Source organism: Podarcis melisellensis, assembly GCF_964234715.1.
Source record: "Podarcis melisellensis genome assembly, chromosome: 3".
NCBI classification, from domain to species: domain Eukaryota; kingdom Metazoa; phylum Chordata; class Lepidosauria; order Squamata; family Lacertidae; genus Podarcis; species Podarcis melisellensis.
In genome coordinates this window covers 21,759,867-21,777,723 of record NC_138530.1, presented here as the reverse complement: position 1 = coordinate 21,777,723, position 17,857 = coordinate 21,759,867, and the positions used below count along the sequence as shown (strand labels likewise).

General features: G+C 38.7%; 1 protein-coding gene across 1 annotated transcript in view; it reads right to left on the bottom strand.

Moving 5' to 3' along the window:
* The window catches only part of LRPPRC (leucine rich pentatricopeptide repeat containing), a 118,332-nt gene that overhangs the window by 11,997 nt on the left and 88,478 nt on the right, over positions 1-17,857 (bottom strand). Inside the window, exons 30-34 of the mRNA XM_081903714.1 lie at positions 16,464-16,590; positions 9,806-9,894; positions 5,545-5,749; positions 3,008-3,147; positions 2,311-2,426 (exon numbers count right to left, since the gene is read on the bottom strand). Of these exons, the coding sequence (XP_081759840.1) occupies positions 2,311-2,426; positions 3,008-3,147; positions 5,545-5,749; positions 9,806-9,894; positions 16,464-16,590 (677 nt within the window). The remainder of the gene's footprint in view (positions 1-2,310; positions 2,427-3,007; positions 3,148-5,544; positions 5,750-9,805; positions 9,895-16,463; positions 16,591-17,857) is intronic.

Genomic DNA, 17,857 nt, shown 5'->3' with positions numbered 1-17,857 from the left:
ATGCACTCTATGCGGAGGTTCGCTTGTATTTCATCCAGCAATTGCAGTCTAACCCTCTTCAGACATTCAATGAAGGGAGCAAAGATGCACTATACTCATATCCTCATTTCAGACACTGAAACACCCACCCACCCAACTAAAAGCAAGTACTTTGTCACTGTTTACTTCTGCAGGAACAAATTCACTACTACAAGATGTCGTGGTGGCTAACTGACGACTTTAAAGGGGTGTTAGATAATTCATGGATGGTGCTATTAAATGATGTTGGCAGTCTGCTTCTGAATACCAGTTGCTGGGGAACATGAACAGGTGGATGCTTTGGGGTTAATGTCTTGCTTGCAGGCTTCCCAACAGTGGCCACCCTTGAAGACCTCCCAGTGTTAGACCATGAATGTCACTTGGGTAGATTCCATGGAAGTGAAGCCTTTTGGTACAGTTCCTATTCACTAAACATTGCTCTTTCCCCCAATCAACGTAAGGTGGTCACTTTAAAGCTAATGGGAATCATCTAAGCTTATGGAGGTTCATTGCACCAACAGGGTACCATATTTAAACACATTAAGAAATAACTTTTCCTTTACATCCGAAATCTAACAAGATCACCTTTACCTCAAATGCAAAAACCAACCAACCACCCCATGTTGTTTTGTAACAAACGTGTGTTGCAACTTCTCTCTTCAAACCTACAGATAACAGGAATGGATCCTGTGACATTTTATATACACGTGACAAACTGATGCGCGATCAACACATGGGTCCTTTTGGGCCCAGAAGGCGGCAGGACAGGGGCAAAATGAGCCGGGGAACGCTTCTATGTGCTCCGCCGACGTGCCCAGGGTCCGGGAGTGGAATACCCACACAAAATGGTCACCGCCTGCATTCTTTTAAAAGGAAATCTTATTTTTAGAGACACTTCAAAGCTGTTGAAACCCAACAAGATTCTTCACAGGAACAGAAATAAAGTAAAACAGTTATTATAAGCATCACTAGTAAGCCAAGTAAACTGGGGTTTACCATGAGATTACAGTGCACGTTTAAAACGGATGCATCTCTTCGATCGCAAAAAAAGACACCCCAAGCATTGCATTTATGGTTTGCTTAATTATATAAGCAGTAGGCAAGGATCAAATTTCACCACTACCAATTTCACACACACCCCGCCCCAGATGCTACAAAACCTCCTGATGACTAAAGAGAGGGTTTTTCTTTCCGTTTACCCTTTAAAGTACTTAGCAGCTATGCAAGAACGCAAGTGAACGTAGCAGTATTTACTATCAGAAATTGGTAACAAGCCTCAATTTGACACAGGGAGTCTACACAAAAGCAGCAATCTGCAGGATCATTGTGACTGTTTGACTGCCACCTGCTGGGAAAGTCTCCCGGCTGGAGCCTGTTTGTGTACACTGCCAATGGCAGCTCTTATCACCCATGGTTCATTCTGCATATTTCTCTGCTTCCTATTTAGCACTGCTAAAGTGGTACGAACGCTGTCGTCTCGCTCCCCGAAGATTGCCAATTTTTAAAAGAATGAGGCAGACAGACCACGGACCACTAGAGACGTGCATTTGTCAGTTAACATGCCAGTGACACATAACCAAACGGAAAGCAAACACAGCTTCTAAAACATTTAGAGGCTCCCAGAGAGAGATTTGACTGCTTAAAAGAAGATGCTACTACTGGATGTGTGTGTGTGTGTGTGTAAATAAAAATAAATGCCCACTATCAGTTTGAAAATAGTTGTCAGCGGAGATAATGAGTGTTTACCTTTCTTATTATTTCTGACCTGCTTTTCAGCCAAGCCTTAGCCCCCAAAGTGGTTTATTGCAATTACAATTTATCACTAAAAAATGCAGCTTTGGTTTCTTCTCCTGTCTTGCTTGAAATTTAAGCTACCCCCCCAAAAAAAAGCAAAATGGGGAGCTGCTTCCTTCAGCAGGCAGAAGAAGAAGGGCACACACTTCTACCAGGGCAGCTGAAACATTACAGAGGCATGTTTGTGAAAGAGGAAAGAGACTGCTAATAAAACCGACACACGGTCCAGTACAAAACATGGATACAGATAACCATTCGCTTAAATCCTCATTCCCTTGTTTCAAGGCATTTTGGATTAGACAAGAATAAAATTTTTGCTTCCAATCCACAGCAAAACAAAACAACAAAACAAAACTCTTAATACATGAAATCAGCAATTATGTGACAAATTAAGAAGTATCTTTGCCACATCCTGTGCATGACATCTTTGTGTTTATTTCTTGCTTTTCTTTTGATGCGGTCACAGCACTACTATCCCTTCTCCTGATATGTTATTACCTCTAGAAGATGCCTGGCATCGTCTGCTCTTCCCGCATTTATATACTGAAGGAAAAGGTCTGTCGCAGGCCGATAAATTCCAAACTGATGGGCCAACCGTTCAGCCATGGCACTAACTGCAAAAATCAAAAGAAACATGTAAGTGAATAATTCCGGCTTTAAGAAAATATATTGCTACAGCCTGTTTTAAGTAAAACTGAAAGCTATTTAGCGACGTTTCTGCAAAAGCAAGGTAGAAACACACAATGCCATTGACTCAGAGGCTTGGAAACAGCCATTTGTTTGGTCCCTAACCGTCCAAGTAGGGAAGTTCTGGCTCTCTCTAACTTTTAAAAGTTGCATCCGGTCAGTATCTCTGCACTGACAGAAGGCTATTTGACCCAATAGAAACAGCAGAAGGGGAGGGAGCCTGTTTTCAGAAATCCCTCCTCTTTCTACAATCTACCTCAGAGGTTTGGCGATTTTTTGAAGCAGTGGGAGGCTACAGGAAAGAAGAAAGAGACTTCTCCTTTTCCACTGATGGATGCCTCCAATGGCTCATAGAGATTAGCGTCAGCAGAGGAACACCAGGTGGAAGCAAACATTAAGGTGAGATCTCCTCTGAGTAACATAGGAATGTGCAGGCAGACAGGCTAGTCTAGTCAAAAAAATTTGGGCCTAGTGATTCCTATGGACTCCTTTTGCCAGGCTAACTTACGTTTTTCCAAAGCTGGCTCCAGTTTGTCTTCCAACAACTTTCTATATACAAATGAGATGCTTGTACTTGGGGAGTCAGCAAGCAGTGCTCCAGAGGTAAACATGGTCTCAATGTATTCCACAGCAACATCAGGGTTATTGCTGGAAGAGAAAGGGGTAAAAAAAAAAAGTTGCACTGGTTTAGTTTCTAATGTAAGAGCTCCTAAACCAATAAAGCAGGTGCATGAATGTTTTATTTTATTACTACATTAATATTACACAGAGTAGCGATGTTAAAAGTACCCATGACTCCATTCATGCAGATATTGTCACAACACAAAGTGAAACAAATTTATGGCTGAATGCGTAAAGTCGGCACTAACTCTGTTTCTTTCGAGAATGAACTCTGACCTGTTCTATGGCTGAATAACTCTGCCATAAATGCTGCTTTTTTTAACGGAACAAAGATGACTGCTGGTTAGTTACTTCTGAAATAATAAAAGGGCAAAAATAAAACATCCAGGGACAACCTCTTAATAATTAATGCCAAAGCAACCAAAGAGTATTTTCAAAAAAATATTAAATTAAATATTTAACTGAATTTTTCATAGCTGTCTTTTTGGATTCAAACACAACAAAATTAAATGTGATACATTTAGCAGCTTTGTCTACACACTTTTCTCTTTGAAGGATAATGCAGCATGAGATAGCGATGTGTAAGAAAGAAATAGAACAGTTTATTGTGCTTTTGGGGAAAAAGTTCTAAACACTCTGGAGCCTGGTTGCAAGACAATTTTCATGGAGAGATACACTTGATCAAGGATCTGTGCTTTAGGTACTGGCAGCTGCTACAGGTTTGTAATGAGTTCAGAACCAATTTCCAGTCTGAAGAAGTACCTGAATGCCTAATAGGGCAGGATTTTCTCCCTAGGAGCTAGCAAAAACATGGCCAAACTTGTTGATAAAAATGGAATCTGAACAAGCAGTTAAGTATGCTGGCAACATTGTGCTTGCTACGCAAAAGAGTAGAGTTCTACAGACATTACCGTATTTTTTACTCTATTAAGACTCACTTTTTCCCTCCTAAAAAGTAAGGGGAAATGTGTGTGCGTCTTATGGAGCAAATGCAGGCTGCGCAGCTATCCCAGAAGCCAGAAAAGCAAGAGGGATTGCTGCTTTCACTGCGCAGCGATCCCTCTTGCTGTTCTGGCTTCAGAGATTCAGAATATTTTTTTTCTTGTTTTCCTCCTCCAAAAACTAGGGGCGTCTTGTGGTCTTGTGCATCTTATAGAGCGAAAAATACGGTATTTTGTTCTTCCACGTGGCAGTTCCCTTGTACTTCATTTCTCATGGAAGACTGATGAGAGAAACCTGTGTTTAAGCTCTTGTAAAAGTCTCCCTAATAAGATATGGTCTGAATCACTCATAATGAAGTTTGAGCTTTGGGCAGTCTAAGGACTTGTAGAACTGAATTCTCGCTGGCTGATCAATGTCTGAAAACAGTATGCCTGGATTTGGAAACTGGCCTGTGCAGGTGGCTTGCAATTCTATCTGCTTTTATCACACTATTTAAAATTATCCTGTGGCTCTTTGGCATGGGTACTTTCACCAGACCTACCTGCCTCAGACATGGATACCTGAGACATAATGTAACTCTACAGAGCTGCAAAATTGGAGAAAAAACAACCGAGTCTACTGTTTAAGACTGGTATGAAAGGAAAAACCAGAAAACAGGGCAGAATCTCTACAGAGAATATCGGTAAAAGATATATTTTGAGAGGCATGTTAAAATGTGCTCAGTGAATGTTATGGAAATGCCCTTCCATACATACAAAAACGAAAAATAAACAAAATGCCATCTCACTATTTTAAGCAAAAAGCACACAGAAAAACTGTACTGCTGATGTTTTCGGACAGTTAAAGGGCAGAAAGAGCTCATAACTGGAATGCACCTTTTAATGTTTCAAAACCTTGCGCATATTCTTTTAAAAGGAGGTTTGAAAAGGTTGTCTAAAACGTTTCTAAAGCCTTCATTAGAAAATTAAGCACCTGAATTTCTTTCAAAGCCAGTAAGAATCTGCATGTACAGAACATACCTTTATAACTCTGAAAAATCACACATGCATTCTGCTCAATTTTAGGGGTGCAAAGTAAATTTAAAAGCACATTTAAAGTTTATTGATGCAAAGTGAAAACCTTCTATTGGCTTTGTGGAAGTGTGCATCGTGCTGCGAATTAGAACAGTAAGAAGAGACTTCAGACACCAGCCTAAGTCGAGGCTCCGTTTAGGGAGGCAGAATTTGATAAGCACATATGTTTGACATCATTAGCCTACTCAAAGTTCACTTATCCAGTAATAACCTGCCAGCTTCTGCAATTCATTAAATGGACTCCAGCCTCCATTGTTTCCAGGATAAGAAATCTCAATGGCAGCCAATTCTAGCATCCATTTAACTGTTACGAAGGGAAAGATTATTGATATGCAAGGCAACCAAGGTCACCATATTGCCTTTTCTTGGCTTGTAAAACAGAAACAATAATCACTGCAGAGTTACTTACTTCTTGATGTGAGCCAACACTGTGTTATTGATGTAAAGCATACGCGATAATTTAAGAGAGCCACTGAGGTCTGCCATCATCTTCTCAACAGTGGCTATACTCTCCACATCTCCCTTCTTAGCCAAAGCCTGAACAAGTCGAGTAATTGCCATCGGAATGGGCACCTTGCCACTTTCAATGAGTGCCTTGAGAGTAGATATTGCATCTATTCAGAATATGAAAAAGTAAAAAAGTCAAGTCATCATTCAGAATGGAAACTTGGGCCTTGGCCTATTATATTCCAAATTTATATATTTAATCAACAATAGGGAAAAGAGCATAAAATCTCCCCAATCCTATCCCTTGAATTCAGTTGGGTTCTTTTGTGTGACACCAATCACCTTTGCTGTTGTGCATTTGCCATGGAAGCCTCATACCGGTGATGTTCTACTAAGCAAGATGGAGGCACTGCGGGCGAGTAGTTCCCATATCAGAAAAATTGGTCAACTGCCTACAAGTGAGGGTTACACTCAATTTGGAGGGGCACAACTCTGTCAGTACAACTGGCTAGGATGCATTGGTAAAGGCATGTATCTTCTGCAGCAATGCCATAGACCTCTTCCTGTTCATTTTCAGCTTTTAAACCCAGCATATAGCCATGGTATAAATCAGGGGTGGAATACCTCTGGGCCCCTGAGCCATATTTCATCTGACTTTCTGGGTCCCCTCCCAACCACCAGCTGTTCAGTGGGAACAGCTGAGAGGGGAAAGGGCTTTGATATTTTGCAAACAATACAACTGTAGATACTTCATCTGCAATATCTGCTGAAAGTAGAAGATGGGAGAAAAAATTCAGCAGACATAAGACTTGTCTATCTTGCAAACATACCCAAAGTGTTGACACATTTTGAAACTGCACACATGCAATTTTTGGAATGAACCTGCATTTTGAAATTTGAAGCTTTGAATAACTGTAAGGCAGGGCTTAGAGTTCAGCTGTGCATTGGCACTCTTTGCTTTTGGCCTATGGGAGACCTTTTTAAAGATACAAACAAGCAGGGGGGAAATCTACAGAGAAAATGGGAAGTGAAACTTTATCCCTAATTAAATACATGTCAGTTTCTATGAAAAACAGGTTAGTGTGTGCACGTTTGAATTTGTGTGTGTGGTTAAGGGTGTGCAATTATGTTTGGGTCTGGTCTTGCTGACTATTAGAATGTGGAGTCTGACCTTTGTCTCACGGAAGTATCCTTTCCTGCCCAAAATGCTTTTGTAGGAGACACCTGGGACAATCTCCACCTGAATATTACCCTGTGTCTTTTTAACAGTTGGTGTAGATACCATGAGAATGGTTTGGTTTCCTGCTCTTCGCTTTACTTTTAATACTCTCACAGAAGAATTCTATATTTGCAGGTAATAATCAACCTAACCTTTGCACATTTTTTTACATTGCTTGTCATTTGTTGGGGCACACATTTCAGTTTTGGGGGCTAGAGATGATATGGTTGTGGCTGTGCAACATCACAAGCGGCTATCAAAATGCCCAATGAATAGGAATCCCAATTCATGTGTTTTTGCAGCTTAGTAACTTTAAATGGCAGACGTCTTCTGCTCCTACAGTCTGCTCTTTTGCCTACTATGTCTTGATGAACAAGTCCTTAATCAAAATCTATTCCCTGAAAATCTTGGCTTGTGCACTGATGGTTCTAAAGTCATGAGCATCCTTGGTCAGATTCCTCAAATCCGGGTTTACAAGCTGCTTGTAAATAATTGAAAATGAAAACCAAGCTTCTAGCATCCATCCATCCAGCCAGCCCCCTCCAACTTAACTAAGACCTGGCTAAAAGCCAGCATGCATAAGAGTGTATAATTTGTAAAGCAGTGGAAGTGTCCAACATGAAACACCATGCAACTGAAGTTGACAAATGTATTTTAAAAGGTAGTAAAGAAATACAAATTGGCAAGGATGAACAGGAGGGTTTCTTTTAAGAATACATACATAGGACTGCTTTAATATATTCATATATGAATAAACTTGCTTGTTGAAAATGGGCAGCTATATTTACAATCACTAGTTTGTGCATATAGATTATTCTAAAGGATTTCATACAGGTAGGTGTTTCAGTTTTCCACTTTGGGATGAAAATGGGTCGTCTATGTTCAAGTAAACTTATTCAAGAGCATGCTCTTCCTTTAGCATTTTGTTTCAAGCAACAGGCTAGTGTACCCATCTGAAAGTATATTTTTTCACAAACGGGGGCACTTGTAATTTCAAGTGACAAGCTTGAACTGAGGCCTACCAAGACACAGTAAGCTGCATTTTGGGAGCTATTTCCTATATGGAGGTATACAAGATATTCAACCAGCTGCTTCACTATTCAGGATTCTAGGTCAATAAAAGAAAGGGAATTTTGCATGACCAGTATAGGGGAGACCTAGAAGATGAACTCAAAGACATGTGGTTATGGCAGGAGCTTCTCATGTTCCACATGTCAGAGGATACTGCCAGGAGCAAACCAGGACATGTGTTTGTGTGTTGCTGTAGCAGTGGGAAAGCCAAGTGCTAATGTACACGTAGTAGTCAGGATTCAGGAGAGAATTGGGACAACTAAAGGCAAAGGAACACAAGATGACTCAGCCAGCAAGTTCAAAGCTTGGTGCAGGAGCTGAAGTCTCTGTGGCATGTCCTTTATAGCTGCTGTTAGGGATGGAGCAAAAATGAAGCAGAAATGCCCTGTTTAAAACAAGGAGCTTCTAGCTTTCAAATACATTTTTAAAAAGCAAAATATACACATATACAGCAAAAAAATATGATGATGTTCCTAGTTTTTGCTGACTAGTGGACAAAAAGGAAAGAAGTCAAATACAATGTAAGGCTACAACGCCTGGGCATGTGAAAAATGAAGGATGCTGTCAGCAATAAGAGAATGAGGAAGGGGAAGGCATTGAAGTCAGATGGTGTGATGATCAATTCAAAATGAGCTGTCGGGCAGAGAGGGAGAGGCATGAAACGAAAGGGAATTTGTAAACAAATATGACTGTTCAGTGGCATGTGAAAATGCTGAATCTCCAGCACAGTTGTTCGGCTTCTTTTAATTACTGGAATTAAGTCATAAAAGGACAGATTTTAAGTTTACGTAAGAATTTTAGCAGAACCTCTCAATACGAGCTTGATTTACTACTCCAGGCCCTCAAAACAAATCTAAATCTGGAAGGCAAAACAGGAAGAACAGGAAGCAAAGCAAGCAGCTTTAAGACAGAGTCTTGGTACAATTTTGACTGTGTGTGTTTTATATGGAGAACATATTACTATGTGCAGTGTAATGCACTCACTAACAAGAGAGGTAATGACGCTGAACTTTTGGTGAATAGTCCTCATGTTAAAATTACATATTATACTTTTAATAAATATCCACATAAGCAATGAAACACTTAGCAATCAGCAGTTATTCCAAACAGTTCCAAATCTTGCTATGTAAAATTGAATGTTAACTGCCTAAATCTGCATAAGCTTCAGTCTTCTAAACCTGAACTTCAGTGGCTTTGTCCTGGTAAAAACATCACTTTCAATTCTTTGCAGCACCTTCAAGTTGAAGACAAATAACATGTGTGGAAGAGAGGATTGCAACAATAAAATGGTCCATCGTTGCATTTTCAGGCATTTATTTTGCACAACCAACACTGGTGTTTCCGTACAATGTAAGCTTAAAAGGAGCACAGAAGCACAATGTAGGTTTCTTTACTGTTGGTATTGCAAACTATTAAAAAGTATTAGATTAAGGTTTTTAAAAAATCAATATTATAATCATTTAGTGCACAACCATGCACATTTAACACTCAATTTAACTCACTTGATATCTTGCACTACCAACACAATGTGCGGGAAGAAACTGCTGGGAATTGTTTCAGATGCTCTAAAGTATGTTAATTTCCAAGCAAAATGACTTGTGCTGTGAATTTTAACGCACTTGAAAGCCTGTACTTTCTCTCGTTCTGGAGCACAAATTTTGCATGTCTGAAGAGCTGTGATTCATCTTAAGAAAACCCATCTTGTGTTAAATGGAACGGAAACTGGACTAAGTGGTCAAATGACAAGTACATTCATATTCAAGCTGTATTATAAATGCATGTACAGTAATTTACGTCTCTCAGCTACCACAAAAGGCGCTTGATAAGCAGGTAATTTGCTAAATGGACTCCTTTATCCAAGTATTCGAAGGGCGTTACAAGAAAAATCTGCAGAGGCATTAATGTGACGTAAAGGTCAAGCATTGTGACATACCTTTCAAATAATCCCGCCTAACTTGCGTTATGATGAGGAGGCTGCTGGCAGCATCGTTCAGCACGAAGCCCTTGATGTGGGTCTCAGCGCTAAAAGAAGCAGACATTTAGAAAGGAATTACTGACATGCTTCTGATACGATAATAAATGGTTGAGCACCAAGGTGAAATTATAAAAACTACTGTTCGTATGTTAAAAATATTGCCGCAAAATATCGACCTGGAGACAGCTTTTGTGTTATCCTGTCAATGGTTATAGAAGGATAATTTTTTTGTGCATTCTGACAGATGACAAAGTTGGAAATGAGCAACAAAAGAAACAAAGTACAAGATTTTTTTTAAACAATCGGTTCAGATTCTTGAATGCTGACATATTAGATGACGAAAATAACTGCATGCCCAGCATTGTTCTGCTGTATCCTAAGCGGGATACTTCCCCCCCCCCTCTTCTTTTTAAAACAGTCACCATAATTATAAAATGTAAAACTATTCTTTCTGCAATAAAAAAATGAAACATTTATTTTCAGCACTGTATATTTTAAATATAAACTAAAGGGATATTATGAACCAACACCGTATCATTTGGTTGATTTAATTTTCAAATTTCTGTCATCTAGATGCATACAGGTTTTTTATAATAAAAAAAAACCCCTCGACGTATTGCTTTTGCTGCCTTAAAACTAAATTTCATAATTCATCAGTTCTGCATCCTTTAGAAAGCAAGAAGAGGGGAAAGCATCCCTGGGTCTGAAGCATCAACAAGAACTTGGCTTTAATAATATTGGTGAAAGCCTTTCGAGAAACATACACTGAGTGACTAACCAGAAAATCCTTTTCTATTTTTCCAGTGCGTGCCTTGAAATGCCCTCAACATCACTAATGAAATTCAGACTTTCCTTAATATCTCAGGATAACTTTACACGGTTCATTTTCTAGGTTAGAACATCTCCGCTGGCCGGAGTGTATGTAGGGCTGCCATTTGCCATATCAACAATCAGGCTAAACCACCATGATCATCTTGTGGCAAACAACTGAGCAGCCTACCTACTTGAACTTACGAGCTGAGCGGATTGGGAGGTAAGCAGGGTCATTGCTAAATTATTCTCATCAATCCCAAGAAAATCCTGCATTGAGTTCACAATATAACTATCCTCTCAGTCACTTTCAGCCTCTGGGGCCTTCAGATGCAGTCACTGGGCTCAGGATTTTCTTACTCTCCCAACCAATCCCCTTAATCTCTGGCTAAGCACCTATTGCTCAGTTCCGCTTCTCCCCCCCCTCCCCGCCCTCTCTTTGTCCCATCTGTCAAAGCCCTTAAGTCAACAATTCATGCATGAGACTGTAAATTACATATAACAAAGGATTTACTTTCTCCAATCTTCCAATCTTTAGTGTGATTAAATAGATGTTAGCCACTATTACAGAACTAATCCCTCATTCCAATACTACTAGATTTCTATTTTAGACCCATACCTAAAATTCATCAGAATTCTAAAAGTAGGCCTGGGGACTGACCAAAAGCATCTGAAAACTAAAATTTTCTTAAAGCACTTTCATTTAGTTCTTTCCCATTCTGCTGTTAGATATTATGGATTTTTTAAGACAAACCTGCCCCTTTACTTAAAATGCGTACACAAAAATGAGTTCTGACTTCTTATTCCAGCTCCACTGGAAACAAGGCAAAGCAACTCCAAAAGGACCTCAATTGGATTTCTCCTTTCAATTTAAATATTTTAGTTTCTCTTCTAGACTACCTGTTGCCACAAAATTTATTTAACAACAGCAGTGCTTTATGTATAGCAGGCTTAAGAAAACAGCACCTGGAAGAAGCATTTTGTTTTGATTTATTTGACCACTTTAATTCCCAGTGAAAGTTCCAACCTCTCCTGATGTGTTGGGAAGGTGTGAATTTTTATGACGTTTCTATGGGAGAGAGAGATATGCCAATCAATAAACGCTTATTGTATTATCTATTGATATTCAATAACCCTAAAGAATAATCCTTATTAACTAATTAGGCATGTGATCCTGAATATCCTTTGTTCTGATACACACTATGTACTTGGGTCTTAAATGACGCCATGGCAAAGAAAGCTCAGCGTTCCTTTAAGTCTGCCTTTTTAATCATTTTTGTTAAGAAAAAAGGCTGAGTGCTTCTTCAAGCATTTATTTCTCAGTTAAGTGTCCCTATACTATCCTGGTTCAGTTGTAATGCTATTATGGGTTTGAATTACATGCATGAGCCTTTGGTTTGTGCTCTGCCCCCACTCCATTCTCCAGCACACCTGCAACGAGATCTTCCATTTTTTATTTTTATTCATTGTGCTTTTTACATATTTGCTTTTCTGTTAATGTGTACTTTTGCATGTGATAGGTTGTTTGTTGTTGCTGTTATTTTTGGCCAGCTAGTGCTAATCAATTTGTTTTTTTTTTTTTTTTTAATAAAAATTTTTATTAAGATTTTTTACAGATACATATTTAACAAACAAAATAGGTTTCATAACATCTTTTCATTCTATTGCGGACTCCCTCACGTCTCCCGCTTCCACTTTCATCATTAAAAACGAATTTTTCCAAGCAAATTATCATCTTGTTTATACTCTTAAGTGCAATATTTAGGTTAAACTCAAATAAAAAATTATAATTTAATGGTAGACAGTTATTTCTGCTCTGGCTTCCTTGTTAGGATTCAACCAAATTACAGTACTTTTGTAAATAAATCTTAAATTTCTTCCAGTCTTCTTCAACCCTCTCCTCTCCCAGGTCGCGGATTCTGCCAGTCATCTCAGCCAGTTGCATATAGTCCATCAGCTGCATCTGCCATTCTTCCAGTGTTGGTAGATCTTGGGTTTTCCAGCTCTTAGCAATAAGTATCCTTGCCGCCGTTGTAGCGTACATAAAAAATGTTCTATCCTTCTTTAACACGTTCTGGCCGACCATGCCCAGAAGGAAGGCCTCTGGTTTCTTGGTGAAGGTATACTTAAATACCTTTTTTAACTCATTATATATCATTTCCCAAAAGGCCTTCACTTTAGGGCAGGTCCACCAGAGGTGAAAGAATGTTCCTTCATTTTCCTTACATTTCCAACATTTGTTATCAGACGAATGGTATATTTTAGCCAATTTCACTGGGGTCACGTACCATCTATATATCATTTTCATTACATTTTCCTTCAGAGCATTACATGCTGTGAAGTTCAGCCCGGTAGTCCATAACCTTTCCCAGTCCTCAAACATAATATTGTGCCCAATATCCTGGGCCCACTTTATCATAGCCGATTTAACCAATTCGTCTTGTGTGTTCCATTTCAGCAGCAAGTTATACATTTTTGAAAGTACCTTGGTCTTAGGTTCTAGCAGTTCTGTCTCCAGTTTCGATTTCTCCACCTGGAATCCTAACTTTTTATCAATCTTAAACACTTCCTTAATCTGAGCATAGTGTAACCAGTCTCGCACTTTATCTTTCATTTTCTCTAAACTCTGCAGTTTCCAATTGTCTCCATCCCTTTCTAATATTTCCCAATATTTTGGCCAATTGGCCTCCATATTGGGTCTTTTTCGGGCCTTGGCCTCCAAAGGTGACAGCCACCTCGGTGTTTTGTTTTCTAATAAGTCTTTGTATCTTGTCCAGACATTAAATATTGCTTTTCTGACAATATGGTTCTTAAAGACCTTGTTGATCTTAACCTTGTCGTACCATAAATATGCATGCCATCCAAATGCATTGTTAAAACCTTCCAAATCCAGCACATCCGTGTCCTCCAGAAGTAGCCAGTCTTTTAGCCAGCAGAAAGCTGCGGCTTCATAGTACAACTTTAAGTCTGGCAGGGCAAAGCCCCCTCTTTCTTTTGCGTCCGTTAATATCTTAAACTTAATTCTGGGCTTTTTGCCCTGCCAGACAAATTTGGAGATATCTTTCTGCCACTTCCGGAAGCACTCCGTTTTATCTACAATCTGCAATGTCTGAAACAAAAATAACATTTTTGGCAATACATTCATCTTAATAGCAGCTATTCGACCTAACAGTGAAAGTTTCAATTTTGACCAGCTATCCAAGTCTCTCTTAATTTCAGACCAACATTTTTCATAATTATCTTTAAACAGACTCAAATTCTTTGCTGTTATGTTTACCCCTAGGTATTTAACTTTCTTAACCACAGTTAACTCTGTCTCTCTCTGAAACCGTTCCGACTCAATATCTGTCAAGTTTTTTCCCAACACCTTGGTTTTTTGCTTATTTAGTTTAAATCCCGCCACCCGACCAAAATCCTGGATTAGTTGTAGTACTCTTTTCGTACTAGATTCTGGCTCCTGTAATGTCAGAACTAAGTCATCTGCAAACGCTTTGAGTTTGTATTGTTTCGCTCCGACCTGTATCCCTTCCACCAACCTGTCCCCTCTAATCGTGTTCAAGAGCACCTCCAGGACCGAGATAAATAGTAACGGGGAAATCGGACAGCCTTGTCGTGTTCCTTTTTCAATTTTAAACTCTTCTGTAACCACATTGTTAACTATCAGTTTAGCCTTTTGTTCTGAATATATTGCATCAATCCCATTCTCAAACCCCCGGCCCACTCCCATTTCTTTTAAATTCCCTTTCATAAACTTCCAGGATATGTTATCAAAGGCCTTCTCCGCGTCTATAAAAATTAAAACAGCTTTAGTATTTATGTCTGTTTGTAAAAGCTCCAATATATCTATAATGTTCCTTGTATTGGCAGACATATGTCTACCTGGGAGAAAGCCTGCCTGGTCTTTATGGATTACTTTGCAGCTAGTGCTAATCAATTTGGGTGGTGTGTGTGTGTGTGTGTGTGTATATATATATATATATATATTGCTTTTTTATATTTAACTTATTTAAGATAAAGCTGTTCTATATTTTGTTGCACACCTTAGAGTCTTTTGTGGTTATTTGAAATTAGTCAATCTAATTAGTCAAGAGACCCAGGAACTCTTTGAACTCAGTTTTGACTTTTTAAAAACATAAAAATATTTTTGAACGTATCTTTTTTCCAAAGTTGGCTTACGTTATTGCTAGGAAAAAGTCGAACTCAACTCTCTCAACATGCTCAAAATCTACAACCATGTCCTCCAGCAGTATGCAAATGAGATGGCAGCAACTCCAACAAATGGATTCAGATCACCTGCCTGCTTCTGTCCTTTTTCATTTAGTTGCATGCACCGTCATTATATCAGGCAGTGATCCTGACAGCCTCTTTCAAGTGCTTAAAATGGTCTTGTATAAAATGGCCACTTTTGCATCTCATGTTGCACAACTTTTGGCATTTGTGGCCCTATCTGCACATGCAGAAAGAAAAGGCCTTCTTTGATTTCACAGCCCTGTTGGATTATGACCAAAGTTTTTTGTTTGGGTGCTTTTGACATCTTCATTTTTGCCCCTAAGATAATACCTAAAGTCAGGGATTTTTTCTTCTATAGCCTACATATAGTAGGGGTAATGAAAATGAGAGTTGTCATGGCGTTCTCTTTTTTTGCTCTTCAAAATATTGCACCCATAGATGATACAGATCTTGGTGGACCAATGATCTGACTTGGTATAAGGCAGCTACATATTTTCCTATGCAGGGCTTTTATTCCCAGCCAGATCTCAGCGGAACTCAGTTCTGGCACCTCTCAGGTAGGCGCCATTGCCATTCTAAGAGAACGAGGGAGGTGTTCATGGTGAGTTCCGGCCCCTCTTTTTCTAGGAAAATAGCACTGCCTAAAGTTACACTTTTATATGCCTGTTGTTTTTGTCCATGGAGTTTTGTCCCATGGACTGCAAGAAGATCATACCTATCCATTTTTAAGGAAATCAGCCCTGAGTGCTCACTGGAAGGACAGATCCTGAAGCTGAGGCTCCAATACTTTGACTAAACAACTAAACAACAACAACAAAGTTATACTACAACTTTGAGAAACTTATGAAATATATAGTGATGCTAGGCAGAAGAATGACCGCTATGTTTATTTTTTAAAGCTATCTTAAGATAAGATTTCTGTGGTGAAATGTTGGTTTATCCCAGAATGCATCACAAACAGCTTTTAAATCAAACATTTATATACGTTAAAAGTTCACACATAAATATAATTACAAAGCAAGGCCTTTAGGTATGGCTGGTTTTGTCACATATTTCCACTGTGAAAGAACTGTATTCCTACAAGGCGTAATTCAGTAGTGACTAACTGGCACATACGACATGGGAGCGAAATTTCATGCACAAAGCTGAACGGCCCAATTCACTAAATGGCACTTCCTACTCGTGTGATTCTGTCAGCGCATTCGATATAAAGTGATGCCTGTAGCCTTCTGTGTCTGGTCTTGGGACGTCACCCAGCCATTAAAAGTGAATGGTGCTTGGATAATGTGTGCATTTGTTAAATTGTTAAGTGTACAAAGTGTGTGACTGGGCTGTGATGCATCATTAGCTACAAAATGACCCGATGCCAGAATGCCAAGCTTTCTCTCCCCCCCCCCTTTTTTATAACTTATGACATGCAACATATTGGAAAGACCAATGCATTTTGCTACTTTCAAGTAAGGCCATTTTTCTATTAGGAAAACAGAAATTTCACCTGAAAGCAAAGACTGGACTGGTGTTTATGCAAGGTTACAAGTGTACAGATAAACAAGAATATAGAAAAAAAATTCCTTACATGTTTTTTACATTGATGGCTTCTTCAAGATAACCCTTGCTCAGCAATGCTCTTATAAGTAAGGCGTATGCAAAGGCTGGAAGCACACTACCCTGCTCTTGTGCTTCTTGTAAAATTTTGTAGGCCACTGCAAAGAAAATTAAAACAAAACAACTGATGTGTCAACTTATACTGAAGTGCAACAGAACAGCATTTATATCTCTCTTTTTGGAAAAGAAAGAAAAATATAGCATCTGAAACAAATCTATTCCTTTTTTCTTCATATATATCTTAAGAGTCCGAAGCTTTATTTAAGAAACTGTCTGGTTTCTGAGTTGAAATCCTCTCTGTGTAATTGTTTCTTTAAAATACAAAATCCTTTCTGAACTTTTAGCAACCTAAATTCAAGTAAAAGAAGAAGAAGAAAAACTACTGCCACCAATTGCAAACAAGGTATCCTCAGCCACCTTCAGAACTGCCATTTTCAAGTTCATTGACGAGCTGCTACTAGGCTACCTTGGTTCAAAGACGTAATTCATATTATTTTAACGCATCCCCCAACTCTGTGGAAAGGAGTTGCAATGTTTGATACTGTATCATAGCAGCATTCAGCAAATATTGGCAGTGTTTTCAGTACTGGGAGATCAAATTATTTGGCTACGACAAGATTTACATAAAAACATACAATTTACAAATATACTGATATTTAACAAGTAAACTAAAACTGCATTTATTTGACTGATTAACAGTTTTATTTCACACATTCACAATAACTGTCAAGTTAGTGAAAAGACGTTACCAAAAAAAGGGGAAAAAAGGTAACCACACTTTTCAGTCATTTACTTTTCTGAACAAGATTATGGAGCTGTAAACATCCTGTTGAAACAGTAATTTGTTGCTTAATATACTCTTTAAAAATTAATGTCATACATTGGGGGGGCACAGTACTTATTTATTTCCCTTAAAAGCAGTGTTGGTTTTTAATATTTTAAATACACTACGGTATGCTAAATCAAATAAACTTTAGTTTTTATATCTAGCGGAGTTCAGCTGGTATTTGCAAATTAGTGTACCAAACCAAGCAAAGAATAAATCAGAATCAACTTAAGACAATAGCACACATACTGACTGTATATTATATGTGATGCAAGTTCTTCTGTATATCTCTAGTATCTGAATAATGGCACACTTAAAGATTAAATAATACTCGCATTCATGAAATCATGCACCTTATTTCAATAATGCAAGATGCATCACCAACATTTTGTGTTGAGAAAAGATATCCAAACATTTTTTGAAAAAAGAAACAGGTAAATTTCTAGCACTTCCTATTCAGTTTGCTATTTATACAATTTCTGGTGTGTTGACCAACACAATTATGGTGCTAAAGCTAAAGGCTGTGCTCTTGGGTGCTG